Source organism: Labeo rohita, chromosome 1, assembly GCF_022985175.1.
Source record: "Labeo rohita strain BAU-BD-2019 chromosome 1, IGBB_LRoh.1.0, whole genome shotgun sequence".
NCBI lineage: Eukaryota > Metazoa > Chordata > Actinopteri > Cypriniformes > Cyprinidae > Labeo > Labeo rohita.
The window spans coordinates 14,530,182-14,542,650 of NC_066869.1; the positions used below are offsets into that span (position 1 = coordinate 14,530,182).

General features: G+C 35.7%; 1 protein-coding gene and 1 long non-coding RNA gene across 31 annotated transcripts in view; both read right to left on the bottom strand.

Annotated features, from left to right (window-relative positions):
• The window catches only part of LOC127168801 (NACHT, LRR and PYD domains-containing protein 12), a 38,187-nt gene that overhangs the window by 21,549 nt on the left and 4,169 nt on the right, over positions 1-12,469 (bottom strand). For 22 of the 30 annotated variants that reach the window (XM_051116656.1, XM_051116072.1, XM_051117873.1 and 19 more), the window contains 8 exons: positions 11,780-11,893; positions 11,476-11,571; positions 9,130-10,926; positions 8,496-8,669; positions 8,132-8,305; positions 7,341-7,511; positions 6,936-7,109; positions 5,625-5,653 (listed from right to left, as the gene is read on the bottom strand). In XM_051116656.1, coding sequence (XP_050972613.1) covers positions 5,625-5,653; positions 6,936-7,109; positions 7,341-7,511; positions 8,132-8,305; positions 8,496-8,669; positions 9,130-10,926; positions 11,476-11,571; positions 11,780-11,893 — 2,729 coding nt within the window. The remainder of the gene's footprint in view (positions 1-5,624; positions 5,654-6,935; positions 7,110-7,340; positions 7,512-8,131; positions 8,306-8,495; positions 8,670-9,129; positions 10,927-11,475; positions 11,572-11,779; positions 11,894-12,469) is intronic. The other 8 variants (XM_051118093.1, XM_051117402.1, XM_051117487.1 and 5 more) reach the window with 5 other exon arrangements.
• LOC127170767 (uncharacterized) lies at positions 4,682-5,608 on the bottom strand. Its single transcript, XR_007828406.1, has 2 exons — positions 5,483-5,608; positions 4,682-5,364 (listed from the first exon to the last, which is right to left on the bottom strand). It is a non-coding gene; the product is annotated as an uncharacterized LOC127170767 (long non-coding RNA).

Sequence of the window (12,469 nt, forward strand, 5' to 3'; positions counted from 1 at the left end):
AAAAAAAAAAAAAAAAAAAAAAAAAAAAGAAAAATAGAGGGGCGGGGTGTGGATGGGGCGGTTTTCTCCTTCTTCTTGTTGTTGAATGGCCGTTCACTCCTTAGAAGTTTTACCGCCACCTACTGTATATCTTACGCACATGGGTGATGAATATATATTTCTGTATTTCTGTTTCTCAAACATCACATTCATCACACATCCCATTTCCATGCTTCCCCATTAATGTAAGTGTTAAATTTAACCCTGTATGTCCCCTTAATCTAGAAATCATTATTTCTTCCTTTATATACCTTCCATAAAACAGTTCTTTATTCCCTACTGATTTCACAATTTAATAATACCATATAATATTATAATACATGTGGTGCCATTTTCCCATCTTTGTTGCCATATTCTTATTATTTTTCTATTAACCTTTCTCCGGTTACAGTTAAACTACATGTTAGAGCTGACAAAGAGATTCGACGTCAGTGGCCCACAGTTGTTCTATTCTCTTCCACAACTATGCGAACTTCTTGAAAAGATGGACATGTCACCAAAAAACAACAACAACAACAACTAGAAACTAAAGTTCGAAAACAAACTTTAAATGTTGGCTTGGAGAGCCAACCCGGGCAGCCTTGGGGCAAAAGAGCCAGAGCACTTGCGTGTCCGGCGTTGTTGAGCTGCCCCGCTGCGAAAATGCGGCCTTGCCATTTCATTTTCTAATAAAAAAGCAGACTAGGCTATGACAACAAATTCAACAGAGTTGGCTAGCTGAATGTGAAACTGTATACAAATAAATACGTCTTTTAAAGCGTTTAAAAAAAAATATTCCAGCAATTGTATGCAATCCACCCATTAGAAAACATCAAGACATAAATCCAGGTGTTTGTGAGCTGAAGAATTATTTGTATTGTATTATTTTTTATTGTATTTTATATGCTTGTAATTGTTTTCCCTGTTTGCTATTTCAAAGTTCTGTCATCTAAATGAAACTCTGTAAAAATAGTGTTTGAATTGAGATCTTGAAGGATAAGTTATCCTGTGGCCCCCTCTGGTGGACAACATTACCACTATTGCCTTCATCTCTGAATCATAGGTTCACTTGAGACATAAACGACTGTTTTCGATTATATTCGTTAAGCTATGATGTATTTTGAAATGATCTTGTCTGTGTTTGTCCGAGAAAAGACTTTCTTATTGAGAGAACCGAGGATGAATGTGTTCCGGGGCGCGATCGTCCGAGCCACAACGCGTTGATGTGCATTTAAATATAGAAAATCTAAAAAAACAGCAATTTTCCCCTTTTTAATATGTTCTTCTACTATTATTGTGTTATATCGCTGGAGTGTTTTTATTTAAAAGCCTTTAAAACAGCTGTAAATGATGTAGATTAGTGAGCACGGACTGAGAACAGCAAGCCGCAGCGCGTTGCTCTGCAAGTTCAACGAAAAATATCACAGGCATTTATAAGTGCGCATTTTAACCTTTTTAATATGTTCTTCTACTATTATTGTGTTATATCGCTGGAGTGTTTTCATTTAAAAGCCTTTAAAACAGCTGTTAATGATGCAGATTAGTCAGTACGGACGTAGAACAGCATCCGCAGCGCGTTGCTCTGCAAGTTCAACGAAAAATATCACAGGCATTTATAAGTGTTCATTTTAACCTTTTAAATATGTTCTTCTATTATTATTGTGTTGTATCGCTGGAGTGTTTTTATTTAAAAGCCTTTAACAAATTATTTAGTTTTGTGAGCATGGACGAAAGGTAGCGAGCTGCGGCGCGTTGCTGTGCATTTACACACAGAACACGTCAAAAGCATTCATTTTACCTCTTTAATATGTTCTTCTACCATTATTGTGTTGTATCGCTGGAGTAGTTTTATTTACAAGACTTTAAGACGTGCAAATAAAGCCGTTTAATGAGGACGCTGCAGAGAGCTCGCAAGCTCCGTAACCCGAATTGACGGTTGCAGTTTTATATAAAACAGTTCACAAACACCTGAATTTATGTCTTGATGTTTTCTAATGGGTGGATTGCATACAATCGCTGGAATATTTTTTTTTAAAACGCTTTAAAAGACGTCCAAATCATGTAGTTTAGTGAGCGCGTGCGGATAGCACTGGCTGATCGAAGCGGTCACAGATCTATGATGTTTTACACTCTTCTCTGGCCAGACAGTCATCATTCATGAGCCATGGACCTGATAATAATCAGATATGTTGGTTTAGCTTGTCAGTATGAATTAAATTCATGTATTTATTTGTATTTTTAACCGAGTTTAAAGTGAAAGTATGAGGAGATAGCCGACTCCGCCTCTGGTATTGCTCCTCTAGAGGGGGCATTTTTTCTCAGTCAATGTAAGTCTATGGGAAATATTTAATTTTGTTTACAAATTATTTATGGGAAAACTGTATGTCTGATCAGTCTAAAAAACATACAGCAACAAAGCTAAAATTAGAGCCCAAGTTTCTGCCAAGTTTGGTGTTTGTGGCATTAAAGCCCTGGGACTAGTTAGAGATGAAGTCGGAATTTTTTTCTCAGACAATGGAAGTCTATGAGAAATATTCAACACTTAAAAATTATTTATGGGAAAACTGTAAGTCTGATCAGTCTAAATAGATATAGCAACAAAGGACAAATATTATCCCAGGTCTCTGCCGGGTTTGGTGCTTGTGGCATTAAAGCCCTAGGAGGAGTAGCGTTTGGAAAAATAAGTCTAAGAATAATAATAATAATAATAATAATAATAATAATAATAATAATAATAATAATAAGTTTAAATAGAATAACAATATGTTGGCTCTCCAAGCCAACATAACAACAGCAACATCAAAAATAGAATGTAATAAGCAGTGTAACTTTTCAATTACTTTATAAAAGTAATGTAACTTATTACATTTGATTACTTTTTGTAAATAAGTAAAGTAATTAGACACAAAGTAAGCAGCAAGTTCAAACTAGACAGACATTTAAGGGATACAGGGCAGTCATACCACTTTTATTACACATTTCACAACATAAATAATTAAGCACTAATACTTACAGTACTAGTTTGTTAGTTATCTTATAATCCATTACAGTGTACAAAACTAAATTGCAGCATGTGTTTGTATGAAACAATAGAGCAAGTCCACGATACTACCATGCATTAAGAAATTGTACACATAATATTGAATTGAGTTTTAATATTCTATTAGCTAACCAAACACAAAGCTCCCACCAAGAAAAACTATCAAGCGTATAGCACCTTAAGTTGCCTGGTTGAGTCTGTGTTATTAGCTTTTGTTTATTAACTAGTTGTTACTGGGAAATAACATACCTTGGTATGTCATGACTGACCAATCAGAGTCAAACATTTCACAGAGCTGTGTAATAATTTAACTTAAAGCACAGCCACCACAAATTCAGACTTGACACCTCTTATTTACTTTGAGAACATTCTAAGGTTAAATACAGATTTAAAATCATAACAAGAAATAGTTTAATAGCTATGATACTGGTTTTGAAATTAAATGTTTGCGTTATGACAGGAAAAATTGGCATCAATGCCTTGGAAAAAAAAAAAAAATTCAAGTATATGCATAAACCCAAATAGAAAATAAAACATTTATCAAATAAGCATGTGTCCTATTCTATGTGTTATAAACTTCTGAAACATGGGTCTCATTTTAGAGCAGTCAATGCAGTTTATGAAAGAAGTCAATTAAATCTGTATGTGGGCGTGTGTGTGTGTGTGTGTGTGTAAAAATTCTGATGTAACCCCCTTTGTAATCATTAACATTTTCAAAAGTAAGTAATTTCATTACACACTCATTCATTACGTAATTCCATTACATGTAATTAGTTACTCCCCAACACTGATAATAGCCTAATAATACATTAAATATTTTGGAACATCCACTAGTTTTATGAATATTCCAAAATTCAGATTATAGTTCAACAAATAAACTGTCATTGGACGCTACATCTTCATCATATGAGAACTGTTAGGCCTAATCCCTTACAAAAATTAACCATGGTTTTAACAAACCGTTAAACTACAGTAACCACAAGTTATTGGTTTTGCTACACTAACCATAGTTAAACCATGGTACTAAAGTAAAACTGTGGTCATACAATTATCAGTAATCAATAGGCCAAAAACATAAAAAAAAAAATTGCCATTCAATTTCACTGTATTGTTCACATCACTGAGGCAGATAAAAAGTCCACTAGATAAATGGTAGGAGAATATAAATAAATATTTAATCATATTTAAGCATATTTACAATTACACAAAGTAAATTCATTAACAAAAATCCCAACATAATTTTTTGTTCTATGAATGTTTGGATTTGGATATTCTTTATATTATTTTGCCCTGATAAACTCCTTGACTGAACTGGCAGGGTGTTTTGGGTCATTGTCCTGATGCAATGTGAAGCACTTTCTGATGAGTCTGATGGCATTTTCTTGAACTTTGGTTGCCAAGATGGATTTGTACCCTTCCAAATTCATTCTGCTGCTATCATCATACATTAAGTCTTCATGAAAATTGAGAGGGATTGTTCCAGAAGCAGCCATCAACTCCTGTTGTACAATTGTCCTCTTTTGTGTAAAGAAATAAGTATCCAGACAATTCTCTCCCACTTGGTTTCATTGTCACCATTAAAAACCATAATCTTCCAGGATTCACCCACAAATTAAACTTGGCTCCAACTTCACTTATGAAGAGTTTAATAAATCCTATGTACAAAAAATCCTTTACAATTATATACAATATACTCATTAGAAATATCATACAGAGAGTTTTCACACAATATGTGAGCAACATGCATCCAAGTTTATATATTTATCATATTATATATTATAAAAGTTATTTGTTTTGTTACATTCAGATGCATTAAAAAGTTGCCTTTATATCAAAGACATTATTTCACTCAAAATGTATTACAATCCTGTGCTGTCAGTAAAAAGTCTCAAATTGCAGTGAAAGGTCTGAAGTAGCCCAAAGGGTAAAATATGTACACACCTATCTAAATTTAACATGGTAATATGAATGCAATTATGAATTAATGATTTACTCATAAGAAATGATATCCTCTGCTGAATCATGTCACTGCAAATGCAACCATTGTTCTTATGAGTAAAAGCTGAATTCTTCTTGTGTGTGAAGCAACAGAAAGTTTGCTTTACAAATGTCATATTCAGATGTGTATACACATAAATAATAGAGCATTTTAAGCAGCTCGTGTTAAAATCCAAGTCACTGTAACGTTGCCTGTGTAAACTCCTGTATCCCCAACACACATCAGCGCGTGTTCACTGCGAGTTCATTTTTGTTGATTCTGTTCACTTTCATTTGTCTGTGATCCCATATCCACCATCATTTAAAACCTGTCAGTACAAAATTGAACACATAGTAACAGATGCATTATTTAGGATTACTGCTGACACACATCTGTATTGAAGTTCAAATGACTGATTATTTGATATATTAATCATCACAACTTACTGCAGTGCCTTCAGTTTATACTGTGGATTAACTTTTAAAGCGGAAAGCAGCATCACACCTCCATCTTCTATATAATTCCCAGACAGATCCAGTTCTCTCAGCTGTGAGTTTGATCTCAAAGCTGAATTCAGAGCTGCACAACCTTCATCTGTGATGCCACAATTAAACAACCTGTAGAGAACAATGACACACTCTTCACTCTCAGTTCAGCAGGAACTACTGTACAACCACAACAACATTATAAAACTAAAGTGAACCTGTTATCACTCATGCATGGTAAATAATGGTGCTGTGTAGATTCAAATGCTTGTATTTACCATTTTGTAGAGTTTACCTTTAGTTAACATGATAGGAGATATTTAATCTGGTTTCAACTAGCTTAAAGCTGTAACTGTTGCATGTTGAATTCAAATGGGCTAAGCGCTGATTATCATTTCAAGTGGCAAGTTTGTTAGGGCTGTGTGAGAGACACTGGTCTGGTGTAGTCCAGCTGTTGCGGTGCACGGTTTAATCAGGTATCACTGTTTCATTGGCTTTTGGTGTTTGTTTTTGTCATGCGCTCCAGTAAAGCCACGACAGTTAAAGTACAAAGACATTTTTATCGCGCATATCGCTCATTTTGTAGAGAAATAGCGCAGACACTGGCCAAGGACTGTAGCTGTCCACCCACCTACTGGTGATTTTAGGTTTATATTCAAAGTATATTTTTTCTTTTTTTTCCCCCACAATCATTTTAAATATTACTATAGAATATTTTGTTTTTACACCATCAAATATTACTAACGCATTTGTAACTGTAGATCAACTGCATTAATGTCCTGCATTAAATAGTCTGTATAAATGCATCTAGATGCCACTTCAGATGCAGGTCCTGTGCATTGCAAACAAATTGTGCTGATGCTGATTTCATTTGATTGGTAACAGCCCTATAGTGCTTACTATTTATATTTACTGATTAAATTTAAGAATTTGACAAAATGATGATGATGCATACATTTAATTAGATTAGAAAAAAAAAAAGCCTTATAAAGGTAAAAATGCCCATATAAGGTTAAACTTATTTTAAACTTTAATTTCTGTTTAAAAAGTTAATTTCTGTTACTCCTGCAAACTAACCAATATCAAAGCTGTCCACTGCCTTCCTAAACCTGTCAAGGTACCAGCACAATAACATGCTATCATCCTTTTTTTTGTCTCGTTATCGACAAAATTACAGAAAATATCTAGCTCATTTTTACCATTATAAGGTATTTGTGCAAAAACTTTGGAAAAAATAATGTTTAAAAACCATATATAAGAATAAATCTTCCTTTGAAGTCCCCTTTAAATCTATAATCTGTGGGTTTAATGTTCTATTATTTACTTTTGCTTTGTGTGTTAATTTAAAGCTATAATCTCATACAGACCCTTAAAATAATGTGATTATTTACTCAGGAATAGTGCAAGATCTTACTTCAGTTTCTCCAGTTTGCAGCGAGGATCCTTCAGTCCATCAGAGAGCAACATCAGACCTACATCTCCTACGTTATTCCCAGACAGATCCAGTTCTCTCAGGTGTGAGGATTTTGATCTCAGAGCTGAACTCAGAGCAGCACAACATTCAGTTGTGGTGCCACAATCACTCAACCTGCAGAAAACAATCACAATGTTTACAGTGACAGAAAACCGTTTATGACATGAAAACAGCATCTGAGTGAACATGCACTGTGTCACTCTGCTGGTATTGTAAAATGTCTTCTCCTTCTTGGTTGTAACACAATGTCATCATCATCATGTGCCATCACTTCATTCAAAATTATTGTGCATTTCCAAAATATCACATTTACATTTTCATGCTGAAATACACAGACAGTCACACCTCAGTGTCTCTAGTTCACAGCGACGATCCTTCAGTCCTTCAGAGAGCAGTGTCAGACCTCTATCTCTTAGTTTATTCCCAGACAGATCCAGTTCTCTCAGGTGTGAGTTTGATCTCAGAGCTGAACTCAGAGCAGCACAACCTTCATCTGTGACACCACAATCACTCAACCTGCAGAACACACACTCTTCAATCTCAGTTCAGCATAAACTCTTCAACACAGAGACATTATAGTTCAGCTCATGTCAGTGTTATTATTATTTTGACCCATGTCTATGAGTTAAGATTGTCTGGTTGCATGCCTTGTGTTTTTTCCCCATTGTCTTTCCTTCACTACTCTCAGGCCAAATCACCACCAAATGCAGCTTGTTTGTGAGAGTGTGACTGAGGGGCTGTTTACATGACACCATTTTCCAACTAAAAATGGAAAACTTATGTAATTTGGGGGCCTGCAAAAGCAAACTTTTAAAAAACTTCAAAGTGCAAGTACTATTTTTGTACCTAGTGTAAAAAAACAGATTTATTAAAAGAAATGAAATTAATTATTATTTATTAAAAGAAATGAGCATAAAATATGTAAATTCCAAAAACAATACACACCTGTGCCAAAATGTATTCAGTTACCATTAACACAGGCAAGATGATAAAAAAAAATTAAAAAAAAAAAAAAAAAAAAACTTAAAAAGACAGAAATGTCCATAAGGTCGCACAAGCATTAATGTAAAATATCTGAGTGATCTGAACAACATGATAACAACATTGTTTCAATTGAGATCACTGTATGACCTTACTTCAGTATCTCCAGTTTACAGTGAGGATCCTTCAGTCCATCAGAGATCAGCTTCACACCTGCATCTCCTACATTATTCTTAGACAGATCCAGTTCTCTCAGGTGTGAGGAGTTTGATTTCAGAGCTGAACTCAGAGCAGCACAACCTTCATCTGTGACGCCACACTGACTCAACCTGTAAAGAACAATGACACTTCACTCAGTTCAACAGAAATGACACAAACACAGAGAGACTACAAGATTATAATACTGAATACTAAATCTGTGTCAGTTTAATGTTTTTATTAGGTTTTGATTACTTTTGGTTTATGTTAATGTGTGATCTGAACATTATGATTATAGACCCTTGATATACATAATCTTACTTCATTATCTCCAGTTTACAGTGAGGATCCTTCAGTCCATCAGAGAGCAGCTTTAGACCTGCATCTCCTAGATTATTTTCAGACAGATTCAGTTCTCTCAGGTTTGAAGAGTTTGATCTCAGAGCTGAACTCAGAGAAGCACAAACTTCAACTGCGATGCCACAATTAACCAACCTGCAGAACAACAACACACTCTTTACTCTCTTAGTTCATGACACCAAGATCAATTTAACATTGTGCTTCATCAACATAGTGATTACAGTGGTTGCAACCATAAAATTTAAATGTACACAGAGTCATAGAGCAAAAACAACAGTATTAATACCTTTAAAAATGGTAATGGTAAAATTTACAAAAACGTCAGAAGGTAACTATATATTAGAAGACTGGAGATATTCTTACTAGAGCACAAACATTTACAAACAACCCAAGTGACAGACATTCAAAACCCAATCCTTTAAATTAAACTTAAACTCTAAAAAAAGGTTCACTGTTAATGTGGAAAAGAAGAGACAACCAAGTGTGTCTTTTGTCTAAAGAATAAGGCCAAATTAATACTAACACTGACAACAAAGAATAGATCATCAATGTGCTATAATTTAAACATTTGATGATTACACTCAGTGCTACTTACTCTGCTGATCTGGAGGCTTCAACTACAGGCAAGAGCTTCAGAAGAACTTCATTATATGTTATGGGGTTTTGTTCGTAACTGCTGCTTATGTATTTACTCAAATCAAAATGATCCAGCTGCTCTGAGGTCAACAAAACAAAGACAACAGCTGACCACTGTGTCGAGGACAATCTTGTGCTTGAAAGATCTCCAGATCTGAGATACTTCTGGACTTCATTTACGAGAGACTGATCACCCAGTTCATTTAAACAATGGAACAGATTGATGGATTTCTCTGGTGATTCATTCATTCTCATTCTCATTTTAATGTACTCAATCGTGTTCTCTTTGCTGCACGAGATGTTTCTAACATGTGTCAAAAGGCTTTTCACAAGCATCTGATTAGACTCCAGTGAGAGACCCAGAAGAAATCGGAGGAAAAGGTCCAACTGTCCATTCTTACTCTGTAAAGTCTTGTCCACGGCTCTCTGATGCAGGTCAGATATTGTGTGACATGTGAACTCATGTGCATATTTTGAGCTGAGGCTTTCATTGAGCACATCTCTCTTGTACAGCAGGAATGAAAGCAGCACATATAGAGCTGCGAGATGCTCCTGAATGCTCAGATGAACAAAGCAGAAGACTTTCCCCTGATACAAGCCAAACTCCTTTCTGAAGATCTGAGTGCACAATCCTGAGTAAACTGATGCTTCAGTCTCATCAATGCCACAGTCACTCAGGTCTTCCTCATAGAAGATCAGGTTGCCTTTCACAAGCTGCTGGAAAGCCAGTTTTCCCAGTTTGAGGATCATGTCTTCATCTTTCATGTTATTCTCATAGTCCTTCCCATGTTTGATGTTGGTCTGAATGATCAGGAAGTGTGTGTACATTTCAGTGAGAGTCCTGGGCATCTCTCCACTCTCTGCTTGACTCAACATCTTCTCCAGAACAGTGGCTGAGATCCAGCAGAAAACTGGGATGTGGCACATGATGAAGAGGCTCCTTGATGACTTCAGGTGTGAGATGATCCTGTAGGCCAGACTCTGATCATTGACTTTCTTCCAGAAATATTCCTCCTTCTGTGGCTCATTAAAGCCTCGTACCTCTGTTACTCGATGGACACAGTCAGTGGGGATGAGATCAGCTGCTGCTGGTCTGGAGGTGATCCAGATGAGAGCAGAGGGAAGCAGATTCCCCACAATCAGGTTCGTCAGCAGCACATCTAATGAGGCCGATTCATTTACATCACACAACCTCACATTGCTCTGAAAATCCAGAAACAGTCGACACTCATCCAGACCATCAAAGATGAACAACATTTTATACTCATCACTGAAAACCCTCATTTCTTTGGTCTCAGGGAAAAAAATCCATGAAAGTTCTAAAAGACTGAGTGTTTTGTCCTTCATCAAGTTGATCTCTCTGAAAGGAAGTGGAAATATGATCTGGACGTCCTGATTCTCTTTCCCTTCAGCCCAGTCCAGGATGAACTTCTGCACAGAGACTGTTTTTCCAATGCCAGCGACTCCCTTTGTCAGCACAGTTCTAATGGGTTTGTCTTGTCCAGGTAAAGGTCTGAAGATGTCATTGCATTTGATCTGTGTGTCCTCTGTTGCTGCTCTCCTGGATTGTGTCTCAATCTGTCTCACCTCATGCTCATTATTGATCTCTCCACTCTCACTCTCTGTGATGTAGAGCTCTGTGTAGATCTCATTCAGCAGTGTTGGGTTTCCCTGTGTCGCTGTTCCCTCATACAGACACTCAAACTTCTTCCTCACATTTGATCTGAATGTTTTGAGAACATGTTGAGGGTCATGGCTGTAAGATTGAAATAATGAATTATTAGAAGATCACAATGCATGCATACTTCATGTAGTATTTTTCATGACAACCAGTTACTTTAAACAAACTGGTAATACTTACTTTTGTTTAGGAAGTATGGACTGTTTAGTATGGTGATGTGATTTAATATTAACATATTGTCATAACATTGATATTAGCTTTATTATTCACTTTTAAAAAGGAAAGGAAAGGAGGTAATGTGTGGCTGAGTATGGGTCATTTGTGCTCTACATTTCACCCATCCATGTGCACACACACAGCAGTGAGTAGTGAACAAACACACACACACACACACACACACACACTTTTTCAAGTTTTACAAATACACATTTCAGCATTATCACTAATCTGTGTGTGCATTTTCCTTAAAAACCCATTAAGTTGACTATACCATTTATTATACCATTTATTATAATCGCAATCGCATATCGCAATATTGACCTCAATAGTTGCAATATAAGAATTTTCCCAAAACAAAACGGCCCTAAATAAAATTTATCAATAAATGTTTAGCACATTGTTTACCTATAGCTAAGATCAGTGTGTCCACTACAGTTATGTGGCAGATCTAGTGACCGGTTGCTCTTCAAGGACACACAGCTGGGTTCTGAAGGATTTGATCTGTGCATTAAGGATAAACACAACAACAAAATGTAATACAAACTCTTATATTTTGGATTCACATATCACAGCTGTTAATTAAGATATTTTAATGAATATTTTTTGAAATACTTTGCATACTTCAGGTTCTCTCTTCAATGACGAACAACTCTTTCTTTGTGTTAACACAAAAGATGCAATGATATAAATAATACAGTGCAGCATTTACCTAAATCTAGGATCAGTGTGTCCACTAAAGTTACATGGAAGATCCATCGACCAGTCACTTCTTACAGACACACAGCTGGGTTCAGGTGACTTTGGTCTTTGCTTCAGGACTGAACTGAATCGAAACATGAAGGGAAATTAGAATCAGACACCATGATAATGATGATTGTTGATTAACTGCACATTTCTGTTAAATGAATGAAATAAGGTTAAAGGCAAGTAATTTCCTGGAAAGGAGGAAATCTGTTGTTTTCATAACACCCCAGTCGTATACTTTGAGACATGAAGTTATTTTTATAGTGCCATCCAGGTTCAGTGTGCTTTACCCAAGACAATTTTTTCATGTTTTATGCTAAAACCGTTTCTTTCCACAAGTTTTAGAGTTGAGTGTCCGAGCAAAAATGTCAAAAACTACCCTAACTAGCACATATTAAAACACCACACCACATTATTTACAATCCGTATATACTGTACTTTGTGTCAAAAAATCTGTCAAAATACAGTTTATTTCCAAACGTGCAACAGCAAGCAAACTATTTTTTGAGCACACCTGAATTTGCTGCTTTGTTTGTGTTGTATGTGATTACTGATTTACTCAGCTATAAACATCCTATCTGAAACTGAACAGTGTTTAGGTGTTTACTGTAATGGAAATTTTTAAAATCTACTAATTACATATATTACATATAAC